The sequence below is a fragment of the Pelmatolapia mariae genome, linkage group LG17 (assembly GCF_036321145.2).
Source record: "Pelmatolapia mariae isolate MD_Pm_ZW linkage group LG17, Pm_UMD_F_2, whole genome shotgun sequence".
Classification (NCBI taxonomy): Eukaryota; Metazoa; Chordata; class Actinopteri; order Cichliformes; family Cichlidae; genus Pelmatolapia; species Pelmatolapia mariae.
In genome coordinates this window covers 24,223,134-24,247,793 of record NC_086242.1, presented here as the reverse complement: position 1 = coordinate 24,247,793, position 24,660 = coordinate 24,223,134, and the positions used below count along the sequence as shown (strand labels likewise).

General features: G+C 37.7%; 2 protein-coding genes across 3 annotated transcripts in view; one reads left to right on the top strand and one right to left on the bottom strand.

Moving 5' to 3' along the window:
• Positions 1-7,921: 7,921 nt before the first annotated feature.
• Positions 7,922-19,870, top strand: rad54l (RAD54 like). Its single transcript, XM_063501113.1, has 18 exons — positions 7,922-8,176; positions 8,279-8,359; positions 10,104-10,214; positions 10,321-10,381; positions 10,467-10,602; positions 10,730-10,799; positions 12,108-12,396; positions 12,855-12,979; positions 13,060-13,210; positions 13,291-13,417; positions 14,427-14,501; positions 16,323-16,453; positions 16,634-16,744; positions 17,109-17,232; positions 17,309-17,387; positions 17,469-17,648; positions 17,780-17,943; positions 19,220-19,870. The coding sequence occupies exons 1-18, from the start codon at positions 8,174-8,176 to the stop codon at positions 19,419-19,421; spliced, it is 2,220 nt and encodes a 739-aa protein (XP_063357183.1). The 5' UTR covers positions 7,922-8,173; the 3' UTR covers positions 19,422-19,870.
• A 1,914-nt stretch (positions 19,871-21,784) lies between these two features.
• Positions 21,785-24,660, bottom strand: part of slc5a9 (solute carrier family 5 member 9) — a 30,533-nt gene continuing 27,657 nt past the window's right edge. For both annotated transcript variants that reach the window (XM_063500862.1, XM_065469477.1), the window contains exon 13: positions 21,785-23,881. In XM_063500862.1, the coding sequence (XP_063356932.1) occupies positions 23,570-23,881 (312 nt within the window). In that variant the 3' untranslated portion in view covers positions 21,785-23,569. The remainder of the gene's footprint in view (positions 23,882-24,660) is intronic.

Here is a 24,660-nt window from a genome sequence, read left to right as displayed (position 1 = left end):
CTTGCACTCTGGAAATTTTGATGAAACGCTCATGTCCTTTCACTCTGCCATAGTATTTGGTGCTGTTCAGTCAGTCCGGTTGTTGACCACAGCCCTCCTGAGCCATCTATGAGCAACACATCCAGGAAAGCAGCTGATAGCAGCACTGCCAATAATGCTGTGTCAAACACAGCACTGCAGCCCATACCTCTTGACAGGGAAGTGAGAAGTGACAGCTCTTCCATAATACTCCCATCCCAGAGAAAAAGTCCTCATCCACCACCACCTTAGGTCCACTAGTCCTTTCTACACACTGATGACATGTGGATGTGTCTGTCTCCATGCATGTTTGTCCTTCTGTCCATCATTGTTTACAGATTGTAGCCATCTGTACTCTTTGTGCTCTTTGTCTATGAGCAAGTACTGTTGTTACTTGTGTTTGCGATTTGTTTTAATATGTAACAGAATTTCTGTTTTTTTTAACACATTCTTTTATATTATTTAATTTATTTTGTATTTATTTAAGGATATTTGCTTAATGCCTCCCGAAGATGAGCGCTTGTGTTATTGCACAAGTGTGTCTGCATATCTTTTCACACATGGTGATGTTTGACTGTGAATCTCAATTTGGATGTGTTTCTTTCCATAATACAGCTGAAAGTCATAGTGTGTCTATACAGCTCACTGACTCAGAAATACACACTCCACATAGATCAAATTTACACTGTCACTGTACATACTATGTAAAAAGAAGTATGTACAGAAAAACAGATAAAAAGGCACCATATGTAATAGTAGAGATTGTTGTGAAAGGACCAGGGTGGGTGAGATTTTTTCAGTTTTATTTAAGTCTAATTAAAGTGTATGTTTTGTTACATTAATCAAAGTGGCAATTTTAACTCATTTCCTCTAACATCCACAGGTTTCTACCTACCACCTGTTAAAAAACAGAAAGTGTTTTAAAGCCCAGAGAAGTCATTTGTCTAGAGAAGGATATTAACTTTTAAGACAGCGGCTGGTGCCTATCCTGGCTCTCACAGGGTGAGAGGCACACCGTGGACAGGTCACCATTTGCAGGGCTAGCTGCACAATTTCTAAGTAAAGCTTACTTAAATGTACTGTCAGTCAACTATTAATTCAAGCTAAACATGTGTTGTTTTTTTTTAAATAAAATTTCATTTTCCCTACTTCCAAATAAGGAAGCTTGAGGCATAAGCATGATTGGAGAAACTGCCTCTGAATTATGGAAAATATACAGTCACAATAAAAAGACAATATACCCTCCTTAAATTATAAGGTTTTACATGTCAGGGCATAATAAAAGATTCTGGTCCTTAGCATTTCTTAATTAGTAAAGGGCACCCGAGGATGTCTAATCCGTTAGATCGTTACAATATATGAAATGCATCATAATTTCTGTACGCTCTGGTTCCCATTTTGACTTATTTTTGTAAGGTAGCAGCTCATCAGCACATTTGACCAACCCTATAAAAGTCTTGGCATTTTGTTAACACAATTCAAAGGAGGAAAGTAATCAGCAATTATCTTAAAGCAACTGGTTGACTGCTGAAGCATCACTGGGCAAGATGGTGAACCCCAAGATGACCAGGATGCATCCACCACAGTGTGTGTGAATGTTTGAAAGTGCTTAGGCATGATTTGTAGTAGAAAGTGCTTTGAATTTATTAAAAAAAAACACTAAGTACCAGCCCACTTGCTCTCTCAAAATAACATGGCAGCATTGCCTAGCTTTTAAAAACTGTCTCTGAATGCACAGTGCCACATATGGAGACACAACAAACACCAAGGGGTGATCATTGGGTTTGTTGAGCAGTCACTGAGTCTACCATGAACACCTTTTTATACCAACTACTTCTTGAGTGAAATGTGAGGTTAAATCTGTCCAACAGCTAAAACTTAGTCAGACTTCGGTTATGCAACAATGAAAATGATCCCGAGCACACCAGTAGGTCAACAACAGACTTTGAAATGCTATGGCATGAAGATGAGAGTTAAATGCCCACAAAGCGCAATGAACGGGAAAAAAAATTAACTGACAAAATGTAAAAATTGTGGAGGAATTTTTACTCCACTCTAGTCATACAGAAAATGATTACTTCAAATTATTGCTGATAAAAGCTCTAAAATTATGCAGTCTATCTAATTTTTCTACACACTGCATCTGCAGTTTATTTTGGGGGGTAAATATATAATGACACAGTGAATTTGTTGTTCATCTGATGTTGCATTTAACTAATTTTAAGAAAACCAGGTAAGAACAACCTAATGTTTTATTCTGTCTTGATATGTAAACCTAAGAATTGACAGAGGGTGTACTTTATTAATCATGACTTGTAAACAGGAGTTGACTCAAAGTGCTGTGGTATGTTTGAAAAGAAGTGTCTTTGGATCTAGGGAAAAAAATTGAAGTATTACAATATTTTATGTATTATTATTATATTACAAAGAATTTCTGAATTTTTCTGTTTCCCAGTAAAGAATTCTCTTATTAATTATGCAACAATATCCAACAGATAAAGTACAGCAAAGTTTTTCAGTCTGAAATAAGACGTGGTGTGTAAACAAACAAACCAAAATCTCAAAATGCACTAATTCATTAAAAACACATTTGTGGTTTGTAGATCTACTTGTATGTTTTTTGTCATTTAGAAATGAAAGCATAAGAAACCAGTTTAGCTGAAGTTGTTTCTTGATGACACAATGAGATAAAGTTCCTCATTCGAGCTCTAAAGACTCCTAACTTGTGACAAAACTCAGCTAAACCTTTGAAGAAAACAAACAAACAATTAAAATGGACAGTAAAAGTAGTGAGCTAGTGCTCCCCATCCAGGTCAGACGTCACAACACTGACACTCCTCACATGTGACCAGTGAACTCTTAAATGTTTTTGAGAGTTAAAGTTGTCAGACGTTGAAATCATAGACAAAATTTAAACTTGTTTCCCACGACAGCTATTTTTTGTGTGTATGTATGAACACAACCAAATGTTTGATTTCATTTGAGACCACTTAGTAGGTGAAAATCCTCACGGAGGACCAGACTCATGTTGTGTGTTTGTGTTAAATGGAAAAGATGGTTGTAGATAGACCCAGTAAATCAACCAGTGAGCATGCAGAAGTAGGGTCTTAACTGTCTTGAATTTACAAGACATTAGAAAAACAAGCTGAATTACATTAAATACATGTTTTAGTATTTAGATCTAAAAGTCCAATAATAAGAGGAAGCTCGTTTTAATCCATTTTTTCTGACTGCTTTCAGAAAACTGTTTTCTAACAGTTCCTACTAATGAATTTGTAGTCAGTGTAGATGATATAAAACAAAGATGAACAGAAGACTGCTCTCCACTTCAGCTCTCCAGGTTTTCATTTGTATCTAATTGTCCACTGTCACTCACACTCTGTCTTAAAGAAGACTCTGGAAGTGTAACAGATGCTGGTTTAATAAACTATTCATATGGCAAACTAATATGTTGTTGCACAACTCATTATAAAGCAGAACACTCAGTGTTCTATAATCATGCGTCTTTTGAAACCTCCAGAGCAGAGACTGATTTTTGGTTCAGACTGTTAGGATCACTGCTTCACATAATCTCTCAGATAGCTGAGAGGGACTCATGCTGTATGACGTCATACGGCTTTTTTGGGATTCATACCAAGTTAGTGACCACAGTCACCCTGCACTGGCAAAAAGAAAAGAGCTTTCAAGAAAGTTCTAACTTTATACGTGCATGAAATATTTTATTCTTTCCTAGCTGTCTTCACGTGTTGCTCACGTAGTCTACCATGATGGATTTCCATTCTTCAACTAGCACAACACAGAAAAGGATTTGGATTCAACTTTATTGTCATTACACATGTATAAGTACAGGGCAACGAAATAACGAAAAATAACAAAAGAAAATACGTAGAACATCTTTAGTGCAATGCATCCTAAATCTCACAGCAAACTCCTGCAGCAACAGGCTGAATGAAGTTTGAGCTGCACGAAGTCAGAGCAGAAAAAGAATGCTATAAGAATGATACAAAGTATCAAAAAATTCCTATTATACCTGTAATACCCATGAAATATTACTTGTCCAAACGTAAAAGATAAAACGTCTTGATGCATTCTCAATCATCCAGGAAAGTAAATCTCCATTCAACATTTTTGCATTAATATATACTTAATAATATGTTCAAGGTTGTCCAAAACACTGAAGATCCTCTAAAATTTCGATTCCCGACTGTTTGTTCTATCTTTATACTAGACAGTATACAGTTCTTGTAAAGGATGATTCACTGAATTAAGTGAATCTTCAGCTCTCTTTACACTAGATGTTATCTACCTCTGACCATGAACACCACACCTACTTGCACCTATCCAACACAATGCATTATTGTAAATTCAAAACAGTATAAGAAGGTAACCAGTTTATCCTGGATGACACTGCCTTTTGACTGGAATAATACAAAGTTAGTTACCTCAGCTTGTTTTGCAGGAGGTTTTGTAACATAAATAAAACACAACTTTATCTTTATCTTTACATTTAAGCTCTTTTCTTCCTCTCCTGTCTTTCTTCCATCTTTCTCTGAGTGAAGTTATCTTACAATCTTCTTTCCCTGAGAAATACAGCATTTCATTAATGCATTTGAAAAACAAATGTTACTGCTTTTAATGCTTGCTACTCTGTAGTGCTAGGTAGATGCTGAAGTACCGCACCAACAATTTGTGAACATCTGCAGTTGTTCTATCCCACTTTAACCCCTGAGCACAGTTGATTATGTTTATCTGGATGTAGCTTTTTCAGTGGGGAAAATGTTTCGTCACTCATCCAAGGGACTTCTTCAGTCTCAGCCGACTGCAGGTTTCCCCAACCTTATAAAGAAGGCCCTGAGTAAATGTAAATATCCCAGCTGGACATTTGTCAAAGCTGGGAAGGCACCTAAAGAAAGCTCCGGGCAATCCAGAAGGACAGGACAAGTGCTGCATAAGTGAAAACCCTTAGTGATCCCTTATGTGTCAGAAGTATTGAAACAGTTCAGATGCATTTTCTCTGACATTGAGTCTCTGTGGCTTTTAAACCCCAAAACACGCTGTGCCAAAAATTGGTCCAACCCAAGGATCAAGTCGCCCGACACAAACAGAGTAATATAGTGTACACTGTTGAGTGCCAGGAGGACTGCCATGGTTTATACGTTGGGGAAACCAAACAACCTCTGGCAAAGCGGATGGCACAACACAGAAGAGCTACCTCGTCAGGCCAGGACTCTGCAGTCTATTCACACCTACAGGCCAGTGGACACACTTTCAATGATGAGGATGTACACATGCTGGACAGGGAGGAACGCTGGTTTGAGTCCGGAGTCAAGTAGGCCATTTATGTGAAAAGGGAAAGACCATCTCTGAATCGAGGAGGGGGTCTAAGGGTACATCTTTCACCATCTTACAATGCTGTGATTGCAGCCATTCCCCAACTCTGTGAATGGTGCTCATTGATCAGTGGTCTTTGCTCAGTGGTCTTTGCTCAGTGGTTGTTGATCAATGGTTGTGACAATTTGCGTAATAATGATCAAGAAACTGATCTCACAGCCCATTGTTTGTCAGTGGTGCTAGTTTCAGTTACTGTGCAAAAGTACGCTTCACAAGATTGGGGAAACCTGCAGTCTGCTGAGACTGTTTTCCCTTTTTTTCTCTCAGCAGGTGATCCAGATGATATTTTTTCTTATTTTTTTAAGCGTCGTCTCTCACTGTCCCTCTTCCCCTTTGGGGAACAACAATTCTGATGGCTAAAGACCAAAAAAGACAAAACAAACAAAAAAAACCCGTACCTTTTCATTTAGTTTCTTGTTTGATGGGTTGTTAGTTGTCCAGACTTCTGTTAGAATTATGAGCATGACCTACATTTTTTCTGTAATAGATTAATCCTTTAAATTTCTTTAAACTTAAAAATCATTCATCCATCATTTCTCTAAATTTTGCATAGGAGAGGCCAGACTTTCAACTACTGTAATTTTTTTAAAGTTCTCTCCTGGCTTTCAAAGACCATCGTTAATGGTCTAATATATTACATATATGTTCTAATACATGTTAACACATGTATACATGTGGCTAATATTGTAGGGTCTACCTTATAACCTTACAGTATAAAGCGAATAGAGGGGACTTTTGGTGTGATTTGGCGCTGTATAAACAAAATAAAATTGAATTGAACTGAATTGAACGTTATAGATGTGGGCGGGTGTGTAACTCTTATCAGCTGTTTGGAGTGAGGGCTGGGGTGATTTCTTTGAAGATCTGTGACAGGAGGCACTCACAAAACAACCTCATTGACGCCGGCGGCAATTTCTCCTGAGAAGAGTACATGCTCTTACAATTATCCTAAGATAAAAAGAGTGATATTCTGATGTCACAGTTTTCATGAATGCAGCTGTGCACCGGAAACTGACTGAGCAAGCCTAAATAAGCTAAACAGGCGTATTCTGACTTGCCAGATCATTTCATCAAGTGGAAATGACTTCTGCATATTTTTAAGTTACACTTTAGTATAAATTTATTCACAAATCTTTTGTGATTAATATTATTCAAAGGAAAAATCCACGTCAATGACATTCACTCAGAAAGTTTTACAGACAGGCAGCGATAGGGTTGCTGCTTGTCTGAATCATTAAGAAGTGACGATAGTTTTAATGTAATGCAAATTATACAGACAGTTGAGCAAGCAGCACTCTTACTCGTGTGTAAAAGTTGAATTTGCCCTGAAAAATGAATGTGGTGATTTACCAGAGATGTGCAGAGCGTGGAAGGAGATAAAAAAAAATATGTACAACTGGTTCACAGTGGGTAATTTACTGCATTTTAAAATTATGCAATCCGTACAGTATTAGCAAAACTAGTTTTAAGACATCTATAGTACATTTTATGAACGTGTTTTTTTTTTAATTTTTTATTCATTATCAGTCTTAAGAAAGTCGAAAAGAGCTTCAGTCAGTTTCTACATTTTAATACAGTTTCCCATACATTCTGCATTGTTTTGTAAAACGTTGCTTTAACTATCACTCTGACATTTGTGGTCATGAAGGGAGTCAATCCTGGTGTTAAGCTACTTTAAAGACATCATAGAGGCCCTGTTGCACCCCCTGCAGTTTGGTTACGGGCAAATACGTTGGCTGAGTGTTAGGAAACCGCCAGAGAACATGCCCAAACCTCTCAAATCACGGACATAAACCATCCAAACTGCTGCCGTCAGGCAGGTGCTACAGAGCGCTGTTTACAAAAGCCAGCCACAGCGACAGAATAGAATAATTCAAAATAGTCATTGGTTCATATTCATAGTTTAAATAAATCAACATTAGGTGGTGTTAATTTCTAAACTTATTGATCTATCAACACGTTTTAAAAAATTGGGGAAAAAAACTAAAAACTTTGTCATCGGGACAATCAACCACACCGTTTGTTACAAAGTGCCAGAGTGTCATTGATATTACTTTTTGTTACTTTTTGCTCAATTTCAAGACTGAAAAGCATGACTGAGCTTCCTGTCAATGACGGAATGGTTACTGAAGGGTGTTTGCAATGTCACTAATAACAGCAACAAATTAGCTGTCACAGATACAATTTTCAAGTACAAAGCTATTATGAAGTCTGTCACATCCCTCTTTTTTTTTCTTTTTTTCCCCCCTTTACTTTACCCTTCTTATTTTATTTGTACTGCTAATTGTTACTCTTATTTGCCTGGTATGTCTACTGTACAAACTGAACTGGAATGACTGACTGTTCACTTTATAATTTCAAATAAAGTTCTGAAAAGAAATGTCACTAATAACAGACTGAACTCAACAGGTACTCTGCTTCATTGAACAGGACGAATAAAGATCGAGCCTACAACAGTTTGTTGCCCTTCCGGCTTTCCGTAGTGTTGTACAACAATTAGCGCCAAGTTGAATCGAGGAGGAAAATGCGCCGTATACTTTATGTATACTGACGTTATCGTGATTTTGTTATTAACTATATACACCTAGTAGTGCGTTTCACGTTAACGCTAGGAACACGTATTTGTTAAACGAGTGTTTATAGTACCGGAGGAGTACACCGGCACAGACAAGAAGCAGACAGCGGTAACTACGAACAAACGCTAGCAACACGGTGAGGCGAGACGTCTCAGCATTACCACAGCCACATAGAATAGACGTGGAAAATGGTAAGTAATAAGCCGTATTCGTAGTTATTTCATTTGGCCTACACACTACATTAGGGTGTTGATTAAGAAATTGTAATGCCAATATATGAACCTCCGTCCCAGCGGAGGAGTCTCGCTCCCAGTCAGATTGCCAAACGCAAGCAGGAGGGAGACTACTGTGAAGATGAGTGGACACATAAACCTGTAAGTACAGGACCACTGCTGTATATCTGGAGCTAAGGTGTTAATGTTGGAGTGCTTCTTGACCGGTGACACACCTTTTCAAACCTGCCTTTAGACATCGTTTCAAATAGGAAAGTAAGCGTGTACTTTAGCCTTTAGGCATCCTAGGAGAATAGGATGTTTTAAATTTTAGGTGTTACATCCCAAGTTGATTTCTTAGATTAAGGTTTTGCCTATTAAAACTTTCAATTCAATTCAGGTTCATTTGTATACAGTGGTCCATCGCTATAACGCGGTTCAGCTTTCGCGGCTTCGCTGTTTCGCGGATTTTTTTGTGCAATTTTACATGTTTGTTTGGTTTTTTTTTTATAGCACATCGTGTTCTGCGACCTGATTGGCCGTAGACCATTGTCAATCAATCTCCTCCGTACCGCATCTCCTGTACAGTACAGAATGCGTCCAGCACGTCAAATTTACATAAATCTTCGATCGCTAGCAGTGTGACTCTGAAGTGCTGTACTGTATGCTGAACATTGGGGGTGTCAAGATCTCTGTCTAAATAAATAAATAAATAAATCTGGGTATATTTCCAGATGATAAAACATGCAACTATTTTGCTGGTAATAATTGAAATGAGTAAAGAAAATCAACAGCCTATTTAGGCAAGATAATTCATAATTTTATTGAGGGGGTTATATTGGCTGGGTCTGATTATTGGGGTCATAACACCCCTAACCCCTCTGGAAATTATATCCCTGTGTGTATGCTTGTAAGTTTTCGCCCCAAAAAACACAACAATGTCAACGAGAAGTTTTGCACCATCAAATGCACCTGTGGGTGCCTTTGGTTTCATTCTATAATACTGGACTTATTTTTCTACGAAGGTTTGAACTTCGTGTTTAAACAAGAGAGGAAAATGTGAAAATGTTCGTGCCTGTCTGAGAAAAGTGTATAAAGTGTGTAGTGAGGGGTTTTACAGCCTTGAAACATCTATAATAATTGTAAAATATAAAGTTGGCTATTTCGCGAATTTCACCTATCGCGGCTTATTTTTAGAACGTAACTCCCGCGATAAACGAGGGACCACTGTAGCGCCAAATCACAACAACAGTCGCCTCAAGACGCTTAATGTTGTAAGGTAAAGATGCGACAGTAATTTTATATGTTTAATTATACAAATATGAGTTATACACATCTAGCCAGCCATCATTTTTGCCACTTGTGTATGTTATTAAAAGACTGTAAACAGCTTCCTCATTAGTATTTTTAATTTTAAAACACACACACACACACACACACACACACACACACACACACACACACACACACAAATATAATGTGCTTACTTTTTTCAGGAATTATGAATTACAAAACAAACATCCAGAAATGTCAGTATATGAACAGGGATTCAAGCCATTAACTGTGACCTAATAGTTTGGTGCTTTGACCTATGTTTGGCTTTCTCCAGTTGTTCACCTGATACCCACCCATACATAACAGGCTAGCTGTGTTTGCCATGTCTGGGACAAATTCATCTAATACCAAGGTGCATGCAGAGGTGTTTGAAGGATTTTCAAAAAATATCTTTTAGATTTTATATATATATTTATACCTGCTGAATGGGTTTTTTTTTGGGGGGTTTTTTTTTTGTATTTTTCTTTTTTTTAAAGAGCATGGAAGAAAGTGAGGGACCTAATTTATGGTGTATGCCATTTACAGATATTTAAAAAAACATTTTAATTATTTATTTATATTTTTTATGCAGGAGAAAAGAAGAAAAGGCGATAATGAAATGAGAGAAAACCACATTTCTATCCATAGAAAGCCTCTGACGCAGATCAACAACCGTCCTGCATGTATGGATGGTGAAAAACATGTAAGCATTGTTGAAAGCTGTCAGATAAATATCTTTGTATAGATTTTGTGTGTGAATAAAGTTTAATGATTTAACGAGGCTTACCTGTTAAAAATCTTTTCTGCAGGAGGCATTTATTCAAAGTATCCTGTCCAAACCGTTTAAAATTCCTATTCCAAATTATGCAGGTAACATTTTTCACTCACCATGGCTCTTTTAATTTTAGTACAGCAGGCATATTACTTCACTGCTGTGTTAATGAAATACCCACAGGATCACTGGGAATCAGGGCACTTGGTTTAAAGCGTGCAGGAGTGAGAAGACCTCTCCATGATCCTTTTGCCGAAGATGCTCTGATTCTTTACGAGCCTGCAGCTCTGAGTGCCCATGACCTGATCAAAGCTGACAAGTAGGTCAAAAACACAACTCCTTCTCCAATACATCATCTTTTACTCAATACTTTCTTGTCAGAGTGCTGTTCATGTTTGCGATTTAAAAAATACTCGTGTGACACGAGCTATCTTTGCTCTTTTCAGAGAAAAACTACCCGTTCATGTGGTTGTGGATCCAGTGCTAGGCAAAGTGCTCAGACCCCATCAGAGACAGGTAAACACAAGATATCTTTACACATAAACTACTCTATGCTACTGTATTGCACATATCATACAACAGTATCATAGTATTAAACATATACTGTGGAATATTTCATGCTTGACTCTAGATTTACAAAAACAAATCATCTCTAAATTATTATAAGAGAAAAAAATGTTAGTCATATTAACCAAGAATATTAAAAAACTGTAACGTAAAACTTCTTGTCTTTAAATACTTCTGTTTAAATTACCCAAGACTGCCAAGTCTTCATTTGTTTCCACACATGTTTAGAGGCATTGCTAAATTTGTTTGTAAAATATGAATGAAAATGGTAATGAATCACAGATTCAGCAGCATATCAGTTTTTTAGACCCTTCATTTCTTAGGTGTTATATTTGACAGTTCAATGTCTCTTGAGAAACACTCAAAACAACTTGTCCGGAACTGTTTTTATCATTTAAGAAACATTTCTAAACTCAGACTACTAGTGTCAAAGACAGAACTTGAGATGATTATTCATGCTTTTATTTCTTCTCGTTTGGATTATTGTAACGGTCTTTTTACGTGTCTCAACAAATCTGCACGGTGAAGCTCCCCAGTATATCTCTGACCTGTTGAAACCTCATGCTTCATCCCGAGCACTTAGGTCTTCAGGTCAGAGGCTACTGGTGGTCCCACGTACTAGGTTTAAAACACGTGGGGATCGGGCTTTTCAGGCACTGGCACCTAGGCTGTGGAACTCCCTGCCGTTGTCTGTACGCTGTCTAGACTCTACTGACTCCTTTAAAAAGCAGCTGAAGACATTTTTATACAAACGGGCTTTTAATTAATTTTAACTTGTGTGTCTGATCTTATTGTGAAGCACTTTGTGATTTTTATCTGTGAAATGTGCTATATAAATAAATTTTACTTACTTACTTACTTACTAGATTTGTGCCTGTGCACAGTTAGAGTTATTCTTAATGTCTTCAACTGTTTTGGATGTTGTCACAGTGTGCTTTTGTGGTCACTAGTGTAAATCATCAAAACAGACTCTCCAAAGTTACCTTGACACCTTTTGCGCACACATTTTGATTCGCAACATGAACAGTCTCTGTAAATTTAACATTGTATTTGTATCTCATGGCACAGCTAACCACAAATTCAGCTTGTTTCAGTCCTCCAAAAGTAGTTTGCAAGCTGCTTCTGAAACTTTGATATCTTATGCCAACTAGTAAGAAGACAGTGAAGTGTGACTCAGCTCCAAAAAAGCAGTGTAGTTCACCTTAAGTGATGTTTTTTTTCTTTGAAATTCACATTGAATGTCTTTAATTTCTTAAGGGTGTAAAGTTCATGTGGGAGTGTGTGACGGGCCGACGCATACCAGGATCTTATGGCTGCATCATGGCAGATGAGATGGGGTTGGGAAAGACCTTGCAGTGCATCACCCTCATGTGGACCCTGCTACGCCAAAGCCCTGATACTAAGCCAGAGATAGACAAGGCCATTGTGGTGTCACCTTCAAGCTTGGTTCATAACTGGTATAATGAAGTCAGAAAGTGGCTGGGAACACGTATCACACCATTGGCCATTGATGGAGGATCAAAGGAAGGCATTAATAGACAACTAGGTATTTAACTTTAATTTCTCTCTCATTATAAATATCCACAGAAAGGTTGTTGGAAAAGCCTTGTAATGGACCAAAGTTATAGTCTTAGCTCCTGTCTCTTTGAGCCCGCCCTGTTAAAAAGCTTAGTCTCTGATTGGTCAGCTGGCCAAGCAAAAACTTGCAAAAGAAATGTATCCCCAGATTGTCTGAGTATAATAATCTTTGATCTCAGAATTATATCTTTTGCTAGCTTAAGGAAGACCTTTCAGTGATTGTCAGTGAAAAGTTTTTTTCAGTAGAATAAAAATATTCTAAACATTGTCATAGAGTGTACATGATTGAAATTGTTGCCCAAGCAGACTTAAGTTTATGAGAAGATGGTTTTACTTGAGAGCTATTGCTAACATTGTTTAAATAGCAAAAATCTTGTTGGATGAGCTTTCCCTAAAGGCTCATTTGTTTGTTTTCTGTTCTTTCAGAGAGTTTCATTTCGCAGCGCAGCTTGAGAGCACACACACCCATCCTCATCATTTCATATGAGACATTTCGACTGCACGCTGAGGTTCTGCACAGGGGAAAAGTTGGACTTATCATCTGTGACGAAGTATTTCACTTTATCCATACAATTCAGAGCTGTCAAGAGCTCTCGAAGTTAGGGTGTAACAGTACTATTGTATTCTACAGGGCCATCGGCTTAAGAACTCTGATAACCAGACATATCAGGCCCTGAACACCATGAGTGCCCAGAGGAGAGTGCTGATATCAGGCACACCCATACAGAATGACCTTCTGGAGTACTTCAGCCTGGTCCACTTTGTTAATGCTGGTATTCTTGGTAAGCAGCATTACAAATACAGAAATAGGTAAAAAGCTCTTTTCTGATCAGATTTGTTTAACGTTTCATCTGGATGGCAGGCACATCCCAGGAATTTAAAAAGCGATTCGAACTTCCCATCCTTAAGGGACGGGATGCAGATGCCAGTGATAAAGAAAGACTGAGTGGGGAAGAAAAACTGAAGGAGCTAATCAGCATAGTCAACAGGTAAGTTCATGCAACACGACACTAAAGTACTTTACCTTATAATATAAACTGCCTTGAGGCAGGTGCTGGTGCTATTTTCTAAGTAAATATATTTTAAAGAGAATGAAATTCTCACCAGATGTCAGTAACAATCCATTCAATCCACTCATGTAAAGAACCCATAGCTGTTCATAAATTAAGTTATGTGTAATAATGAGAAATGATAGAGGAAAAAAGTATTTGACACACTTACTGAAATTGATTTCATACTTCATACAAAAGCCTTTGTTGGCAATGACAGCTTCAACATTTCCTGTATGGAGAAACTAGTTGCATGCATTTCTCAGGTTGTGAAGGTTCTGTGGGCCACTTCTATGAACTCTGAGCTTTAGCTCTTTCCACAGGTTTTCATTTTGATTCAGGTCAGGTGATTGGCTGGGTAATTCTAGCAGCTTTATTTTCTTTCTCTGAAGCCAATTGAAAGTTTCCTCGGCTGCATGTTTGGCATCATTGTCTTGCAGAAATGTCCACACTTGTTTCATTTTGTTCAAAAAGCAGCATAGGGGTTTTTGAATGGCTCCCCCTCCCCCCAGACAACATAGCCCCTGGGATCCTTGAGACACACAGAGGGGATGAAACTTTATTTAATCTTATGACCTGTTCATAAGATGACCTGTTCCTGTTAATTTCTAGGCTTTTAGCTATTATTTTGATTTCTTTTAAGATATAATTTTGTAATTTAATGCAGCATGTTTTTGTTTCATTATCTGATTTTCATAGATTAGATTTAGAATGAGATTATGCAGCATAATCTCTGATACATTTGGAGAAACAACTATTTTAATTGTGTTAATTAAATTATCTTAATCCCTGCTCCTTTGTTTTGTCTTTGTCAGACAGAGTCAATTAAACAAAAGCATCCTAAAATTAAATATTTATTTATATGTTTTGTGTTTAGACAAATGTCTTCACTAAATAGAGCTCTCTTTTATTCTGCTTCTGTTATAATGACCATATTCTGTATCAACAGGTGTTTGATAAGAAGGACATCTGATATCTTGTCCAAGTATCTTCCTATGAAAATTGAGCAGATTGTGTGCTGCAGGTAGGTAGATTGGTGCTCAACATGAAGAACCCTCTTTTTTTTTTTTAAGCAGAGATAACTTCTTTAATATTTAAATTTTTATAAATTGTCATCACTCTGCTGGCTGGGTGGGTGCTGGGCACCATGGACACCCAACTTTGTGAACACAATAACTTGAGAACGAGGTGACACAGGGTTTTTTTCAGATTGATATTATAGGTGCGTCTATTAAAAATCTCAAAGTTAAAATCTTGGTGACTTTGACCACAAGGTTATTGTTCAAGTTGTCTGAAAATCTCGTGAACACGATAAATCAACTAAGATGAAAATTAGGGTTTTCAAATTGAAACCATGCATGCATCTACTAAAAATCTTGGATCAGAGCCAAGTTTTGAAAACACAATAGCTCAAGAAAGCAGTATTGTAGGATTTTAAAGAAATTAAGTTAAAAATTAATAAATGAAAAAACCCATGCCATATATGTAGTATTCAGGAAGGATATCATATAGGTTTCTCATACCAATAGCAAAGCTGCATCTGCGGAGAGTCTGTGACACTTTGGAATTCGACAACTTTGATACTATTTAGGTTTTTTTATTTTTCATGTCTATCAGTGGCACGATATAATATACCAGCGTCATTGTTTCAGTCTTTTGACAAAATGATATTCAAAGCATTTTCTCAATAACTATTGTTTTACAGTGAGTTTTTATAATGATTAAATTAAACCTTATGCTGTCAGATTGCTGTAACTGTATGGATTTTAAGGCCAGGGTACAATTTGATATAAGTGTTAAAAGATATTACATGCTTATTGTTTCATTTATAATTGTTTTATTTTATGTAAACCTGACGTTTAATGTTCTGTCAGTATTGCTACAGTTTGTAGTGAGAATGATACTGAGGTTCAGCAGACTGACTTAGTGCATAGATTAAAGCATACCATTTTTTCATTATTTGTTACCAATTACAAATAAGGCTAGTTGATTTGTTTAAGTAGACCTTAGACAAATAACTGCATCTGCTATTATAGGTGCATAATATCCTCTCCAAGGAGGCTGTGTAGCACTGCCAGCCACCAGTGTTTTTTATATTTTATTTACATTGCATTTGTTGCTGTTGCAAAATTGGAAATTAGGGTTTTTAAGTGATTATAAAGCTTGCTTAGTTTTAGCAATAAAAAATTATGAACATCCTGTCTAAAACTTAGCTAGCAGAATCGCTAGAATGAAAGGTTTTTTTAAGCCTCGTAAAATAGCTCATGTCTCATTTTCTTATGGTGTTGGAAGGACATATTTTTATGTTCCTGCATGCTCTAATTAACACATTGGTTACAATTAGCAGTATTGTTAAAATATTGAACACCTGGTGCAAGATATGAAAAAAAAATACAGTAACCCAAGGGTAGGGTTAGTAGGGTTAGTGACTTGCTAATTATATCTTCTAGAACCTGAACTTTTCAGAGGAAACATACAGAGGAAAATTCTACTGCTAGGAGACTGAGGGGTAGTATTGGGGCTACCATAATTTATTTATTTTTCTGATAAATTATGATAGTTTTGTTATATCCCTTACTTGAGGTTTACTTGAGCAGTTTTTGTCCCGATCATGGAAGACTGGACCAGGTCTTTACCCACTCGAGGATACTCGAGGGAGCATGGGAGTTTGCCCAACCAGTCTACATGTGTCTTGTAGGCTTGGAGAAGGCATTCGAAGGTGTCCCTCGGGGTGTCCTGTGGGAGGTGTTTTGGGAGTATGGAGTGTCCCAAAACAAAAATGTAAACAGGATTTAATTTACATGGAATTTGATTTGAATTTGTGTCTCTTTATGATTCCTTGCAGGCTGACCCCTCTACAGACAGAGCTCTATAAACACTTTCTAAAGCAGGCCAAACCCATTGAGACATTACAGAAGGGCAAAATAAGTGTCTCCTCCCTGTCTTCCATCACATCACTCAAGAAACTGTGCAATCGTAAGTGAGAAAAATGTAACACAAAATGTTGCATCTGTGAACACTACAGTGATCATCAGAAAAATTGTCCTCTCATAATTGAGCCAAAATGTAAACTATTATTAGAAAACAAGATTGTCGTCTTACGTCTAGAATTATCTTCTGCTTGGAAAAAATACAAATGAGTGCCATCTTTCTCAGATCCAGCTCTTATCTATGAGAAGTGTGTGGAACGTGAGGAGGGATTTGAAGGGGCATTAGAACTTTTTCCTCCGAACTACTCCACCAAAGATGTTGAACCTCAGCTCTCTGGTAAGAACGTGCACAGCATATCGTGGTGCAGCTCCTCTGATGGTCTTCCAAGTCATCCACACTTACTAGTTGGAAGAAGATTAGCATTAGATTAGTAGAATGTAATCAGAACATTAAGTCAGATAGGTTAGGAAGTGGAAAAATGTGGACAGGGTTGTTTTCACAATTTAATAGCTTGTCTAATGTTTATATTTTACATTTACATAATATTAAAAAAATATTGTTTTATAAGAATTAACTTTTTTTATTGCTTTCTTTTGTTAAGACTAATTTTCTGTAAATGTGCCTAAAGTGTCTAAAGGGTGGTGCTATTTTGAAGTCATGCAACCTCCCCTCTTTCTATTTATTGCTTTGTGTATTTCAGGGAAAATGCTGGTTCTCGACTACATTCTGGCAATGACAAAGACCACAACAAGAGACAAAGTGGTGCTTGTCTCTAACTACACACAGACTCTGGATCTCTTTGAAAAGCTCTGCAGATCTAGAAGGTATATTTGCAGAAATCACTATTTTAAGTGCGCTATTTAAATGATTTTAATTCCTCCTCCTTTATGTCTTTGTCAGATACCTCTATGTTCGGCTGGATGGCACAATGTCCATCAAGAAAAGAGCCAAGATTGTGGAAAAGTTCAACAGCCCGTCGGTGAGTTGGAAAATCAGTTTGAAGCAATATTGAGAGCTTTGAAAGACTTCTGAACAGCGTCTGAAGACATCTTTTTCTCAGAACCCAGAGTTCATCTTCATGCTGAGTAGCAAGGCTGGTGGATGTGGCCTCAATCTGATTGGTGCTAACCGCTTGGTGATGTTTGATCCCGACTGGAACCCAGCAAATGACGAGCAAGCAATGGCTCGGGTGTGGAGAGATGGTCAGAAGAAGACCTGCTACATCTACCGACTTCTCTCTGTCAGTTCAATGCATTTTCAACAGTGTTTAGGACCTCACATTCAGTGTTTTAGTACAGCAGGTTACTTTTGAAATCTACACTGAGCTGGTTACAGATTTACCAGTTTTGACATGTGCTTGTTTCCTGACAGACGGGAACAATTGAAGAGAAGATCCTACAAAGGCAGGCCCATAAAAAAGCCCTGAGCAGCTGTGTGGTGGATGAAGAGCAGGATGTGGAGCGTCACTTCTCTCTGGGCGAACTCCGAGAACTCTTCACTCTCAACGAAGAGACCACTAGTGACACACACGACAAGTACAACACATTACTCACACACGTTGTCTGTGCTGTTCAGTCTACTAATTGTCCAGAGAACTTAATTTACTCTAGAAATAGTAAATTAAAATTAAAGCCCAAATATCTTGTCGAAATTTTCTTGGCACATGTGACGTAGCTGTAAAAAGTTATGTGTTCTTGTCTGAGTTGAGAGCTCTGTGCAGCTGCAGTTAGATCCTTGCATCTATCATCTTCTGGGCAGCATATCATGTGCTTTTAGATTTTATGGGCTTTTGCACAAGAAGTGACACCAAGTGAGTTTAATGTGAGTTTTTGAGAATAATAGTTATTTGAGCAAAACTGAAAGTGTTTGAGACTGTCGTAAAAAGTGATTCGAAGTTTGCAAGTTGTTAGTTATGGCATTTTTATTGCTAGGTTGACGTGGATAGTAATGGTTGGAAGCCATTATTATTCTATGTATGGAATTATTTTTCTATCGTAAGTTGCATTCAATAAAAAACATAATCCAAGAAAATAATTTAATTTCATCGGCACAATTAAATTCTTTGTGCTTAAATTTAACGACCCTCACATGTAAAACTCAACAGCAACACAAAGAAGCAGTCGCACCTGCGGGAGTGTGTGCTTTGTGGCCACTGCTACAGTTTCTCAGTCTGTACTGATTTATCACTTGTAGCTGCACATCTCACAAAAGTGAACGTGTTTGCTGCTGACTGAGCAGCTTTTTGGTGGCATGGTTATATTTCTATTTTGGCTATAATTATAATTGATAGATTATGATGCACACTTCCTTGCCTCATCCTTGTTATTTTTAATTATAAAGGGCATGCAGATTAATGGGACAGCAGTGCAGAGGCTTCAGAACTTACCTTTGAATCTTCTGGTTTTAAAGATTTCTTCAGCAGTGATGCAATCCAGTGACTGTTGTCAGTATATATACTGCTACGCACTAAATAACCAATGTAACTGTTTAACACAATAACCTGAACTGTTGATCAAAGGATCCTATGGGCATCCAGTCAAAAGTCAGTTGATTCGTGTTAGCAGGATTCCTCTGTAAGTGGGAAAAAGCCTCCCGCGAGGGGGCGAAACTGTAGCAGCACAAAGCAGACACTGTATTCATTGCTGCTAAGTTCTTCACACGTCAGAAATTTAATTGCTCCGCTGAAATGAAATTATTTGCTCACAGTTATGTCTTTTCTCTGCGCAACTTATGATAGAAAAATAATCTCACACTATGGATCATAATGTATGGCACGCCCTTAATCAGCCTCTCTTTCCCCTCCTGTATTAGGTTTCGCTGTCGACGCTGTGTGAATGGCAGAGAAATAAGACAACCTGATAATGATGCTGACTGTAACAGTGACCTCTCCCATTGGAACCACTGTTCTGACAAGAAGGGCCTGAGGGACCAAGTGCTGAAAGCGTCTTGGGATGCTGCTGTATCCTTTGTCTTCCACCAGCGCTCTCATGAGGACCAGATGGGTGTAGTATAAAGAAAGAATGCAGAAGACTGTGTTACACTACCACAGATGCTGTAAATATGGATATTTATGTGTTGATGAGTTTTTCCATTTGTTTTAAACAGAAAAAATAAAGGTTGATAATCAGACATGAAGGCAGTTATTTCTTCACATTTTTGCAGTTATGGAAAATGTGCTATGATTTATAAGCTGTGACGCATGTTACTGTATAATTAAAATTTTTTGTCTGGTTTCAGTTAGTCATCACAGCCTTCTGTAATAAAAAAGAAGTGTGCACCTTCTATAAGACAGGCATATTACATTAATATGTTATGTTAAGATGTGACTGAGCCCAGCCAGGCTGCTCAGGCCAGCCTGACCACCAGGCACTTGTTGACAAGCCCCTCCTCTGGGCCTGGCTCCAAGCAATGTAACGTGGTCTACAGTTGTACTTTCTTTCCACTTGCTTGTGTTTTAATAAATGAACAATTATTGAGAATGGACATTTAATATGTGGTCTTTCACAATGTAAATTCTACCTTTGTTCATTGCTGGCTCCGTGAACAGATTCCACTTCAGAGACCTAACACTTCGAGTGTCGGGTCACCTCCTGCTGGTGATAATGGCACAATATAGATTCTCTGCTGGGGGTATGCATTTTATATGTGCAGCTTAACTCTGCACTTTTTTTAAGTAAGGCAAACTGTTGCATTGTCACAGGAATGTGCATGTAATAATTTGGTGATTTAGAAAATATATAAAATGTTTGTACTTAATTCTGATCTTGAGAGTTTAACTGTAACTGTGAAAACAGAGAACACAACAGGGATCAAATTAATTTCACTTTGATCTGCGTTAAACGCAAGCGATTTCCACATCTTGTTTATTATGCTGTGGGAGTTGAGTTAAATTGATCCAATTTAAAGGCTCCAGACCTGTAATATGCATCACCATAGAGATAAACAACAGCATTGAGAGTTCTTTTGTTAATTTCTGTATGCAACAATGTTACAACAATTTCAGGACACCTACACTGTACATAGACTATGTTTGAATTCTGTTCTTATGTTTAATCTTTACTCTCAAATCCCTAAACATCACAGACTCTGCAGGTGAGAGAATCAAAACTGAAACAGTCAGTAGCAGGTTTCAGTTTCAAATCATCGTAAATGCAAAATTTTCTTTCCATCATGTTTTAAGTATAATATAGATTCTGGACTGAGGGGGATACATTTGATATACACAGGTTGTTAAGCTGTACCCAAAAATAACTGAATGAATTGCAAGAACCTTCACTGAGAACCTTCACAGACAAACTACCTATTGCATTGTCATTGGAACGTCCATGTATAAATTTGGTGATGAAATAGTGATTTCAGTAACACTTTATAATACGCCCCACAACTAAGGCCACAAGCACCCTGTAATTTTAACGTATTTTATCTGAAATGACAGTGTATCTGTATTTATCTATAAATACCTAAAGGTAGTTATACTAGATCTAGAAGGTAACAAGTCAGGTTTTTACAGGAAATGCTGAAATAATGACACTAAGTAAATTTAAGTGTAAGTATTTTTTTTAAGTACTGCCTAATTTCATGGTAATTTTCTGGGAAAACTAACAATATTTCTCCATCTTATCCCGTACTTCCTGGGTCACGGGCCTGTAACAGTCAGTTAAAGCTACCTAACTTTCAGACACGAATTATACTGCAAGGAGTTTTATGAATAGTGTAGATAGTCTTAAATACTGAGTAAGTGATTTTGGATGGGGCTGATCTCTTGGGGCGATGAGACAGCATACAGAGCTGAGGTTCAGAGGCTGTTGGATTGGTGTGGGGGCAACAACTTGGACGTCAAGACCACCAAGATGTGTGAAAAGGGTGTCCAGCTTCAGGTTCCTGGGTGTGCACATAGACACAGATCTCCAATGGAGTTCAAACACCTCAGCAGTTTTAAAGAAGGCCCAACAGTGTCTCCATTTTCTAAGAATCTTTAGAAAAATGGACCTGAAGAGGGAGCTGCTGATTGTCTCCTACTGTTGCTCTATTGAAAGTGTGCTGACTGCATCTCTGTGTGGTTCTCCAGCTGCACCATGGCACACAAAAAGGCACTTAAAAGGGTCATTAATATGGCCCAAAAATCATTGGACATCCTCTTCCCTCCCTAAAGGACTTGTGCAGCACTCGCTGTCTCAGGAATGCACGCACCATCCTACGGAATTACACACACACCCAGAACACTGGGTGTTTAAGCTGCTACCGTCTGGCAGGAGATTCAGGTTGCTCAGGTTGCAGACAAACAGACAAAAGGAGTTCAATTCAGTTTTATTTATATAGCGCCAAATCACAACAACTGTTGCCTCAAGGGGCTTTATATTGTAAGGTAAACACCTTACAATAATACAAAGAAAATAGAAAAAACCCTAACAATCCTATAACCCCCTTATAAGCAAGTGTTTTGGCAACAGTGGGAAGAAAAAAAATCCCTTTTAACAGGAAGAAACCTCCAACAAAATTAGGGATGGACGGCCATCACCATGTTGTGAGGAAGACAGGACAAAAGACATGCTGTGAAAGACAGCCAGTGTGGATCTAGAGAAAGACTAGAGCAGAACATGTATGAGGACAGTGAAACACTAGTGAGGTGTGCAGTAGGAGTGACAGATGGGTTTCAGGTCAGTTCAGGGTGGAGATTGGATTACATCAGGGTGTAAAGTGCATAAAAGGCATGGTAGATATACTGGATAAATGAGAATATAAAAGAAGAAGACTAAAAAATAAATAGTAGAGTGTTTACTGCAAGGTGCAAGCCATTCATAAACCTCGAGAATAGAAAGGCAAGATTGGACTTTGCTAAAAAGAAACAACAACTACAAAAAATCTAAAAAAGCCAGTTTGGGAAAAACATTCTTTGGACAGATGAAACCAAGATCAACCTTTAACAGAACAGTGGCAAAAAGTCTTTTGCACTACTTCCTAACTGTACCTGTCAGATTCACTTGTACTAATGTTTGCTTTTCATGCCTTGTGCCTAATATTTATATTTTATTCTGGGACAGTTGGTATGGAGCACCCATAATTTTGTTGTACATGAACAATCACAATAAAGGGCTATTTTATTTTTTCAAGTTGAGCAGATTGAACTGTACATTGTTTGCTAACAAAGGCAGTTGATGAGCTAACTGGATGTGAATCTTATCTCTCTTGCCTGTATACAGGTATGGGTAAATGGGGTAAGACATTTATTTATTGATTTATTTGTCAAATGGCTGCAGTTTATTAGCAATAGTCTATTCTTTCTGAAAATTTTCTGTAAAATCAAGAAATACTTTTGCCTTAATGGATATAACAGCAACATAGCTACAATCATTACAACCATACTGCTGGTACATCTGTTACCACCAAGTTCACAAGGTCAAATCCTTCCTGAAGCCAGGAATGATTTTTGCATGTCAGGTATTAGATCATCTCATCAAATTTCAAAAGGTGTGTTAGACAGTCACCCGTCTGAAATGTATATGGATGTTCGAGTTCATTTTTTGGGATGAGATTGATTTTTTAATGAATGCACAGTGCCTGCTGTACAATGCTCCACTTATCTTTGGTTATATAGTCGCACCTATCTATCTATCTATCTATCTATCTATCTATCTATCTATCTATCTATCTGTTTAGCCTGCAAGAAGTAGTTTTGTACAGGATGGTAATTTTATAGTAAATTTTTTTCAATTCTTGATGTTGGTATATTTCTGCCATATGAGTTTAAAACTATTCAGAAAGTTATAAAAAAAAAGGAATTCTGTTGGTGAGTAGATCCTCTACTTTAATCTCCTTCCCAGTAATTAATTGACATAAAAATTCAGATGATATTCATGTTTATCCAGTGGTAACTTACAATAGAATGAGTTGGCGACAAAAGTAACAACCTGACAGACAAAAGTAATTTCCCATTTAATGAACAGAGAATTGTATAGTAGATCATGTAATTATAGATAATATTACTTGAGAGCAACCTTGAGCACGATATGAATCAATAGAGAATAATTAGTTCATTGTTTCATTTCTGAGAATCCCTTTTCTGTCCCACTTCCTCTTTCCTGAATAGTTTAGAAAAGTAAAGTTATTAAGAAGAGTAAGAAGTAAGAAAAACAACAACATGTTCAAGATTTCATGACCACATTAAGCAAAGTATCCCCAGAGAAACACGTTAACAACCAGCAGTAGCAGGGCGTTAACATCGCAGACTATTCTCCAGAGTGACTTCTCCTGGAGGAAGTTTCGTTCACTGTTTTGAATCACTGGAGCTGCCGACTCGGAGCGTGAACTAGCCAAACCACAAAGCCACAGAACAACTTTCTTCCAAGTGGATTCTTGCAATCGGTCAGACTCTGAGCTGAGGTTAGAGTCCACTTGGTCAGAGGTGATCTGAAGACTTGAGAGATCCATCCGCGGTTCAAGACTATGTCTGGACCACCAGGTCAGCCTATGCAGCTACGCATGAAAAGAGACAAAGAATGAAACAATTATTACAGATTACCAATGATCAAATACATGAATGACTGAATGATTTCAATTTAATTATACATAGTACAATTCAATTTGGTTTGGCTTTCTCTCTTAGGACAAAACAATACAAGTAAAAAAACAAAAACAACTTAAACTTAGAAGCAAATTTAAGAGATAAAATTAAAGTTAGTAGCAAACTTAAGCAGCATCAACGGAGGAGTAAAATAGCAGCATTATACACGATTGTATAAGGTTATGTCGAGCCAGTTATGTTTTGTTTGTACTGAAATGTCTGAGTATTTCTGTGCCATCTTTACAGTGGTGGTGTAGTGGAAATTGGGGTGGTGGCAGCTACCACTCTAGATGGAAAAAATGAACTGTTTGCCAGATGGAAGCGGTTCAAACTGAGAATATCCCGGGAGTGTACCGTCTTTGCTGATACTGTCAGCCTCCTTGACTCCATCCCAGCAATGCACCACTCTGTGCAGCTCTTTTGTTTCACCAGCAGAACAGCTGGCATGCCACACTGTTGCATGGGTTATCAGTATATACTCCTGTAGAACTTAAGCAAGAGCTTCTGGCCTGCTTTAACTTTCTAGGAAAGAAGAATCTCTTGTAAACCAAGTCAGCTGTGCAGAGAAGGTGACTCCCAGCTACTTACGGTTCTCCACAATCTCCACTATTTGACCAGAGATGTAGTTTCTTGACCCTCAACTTGCTGAAGTCAATAAGCATCCCCCTTGATTTTGATGTGTTAAAGATTA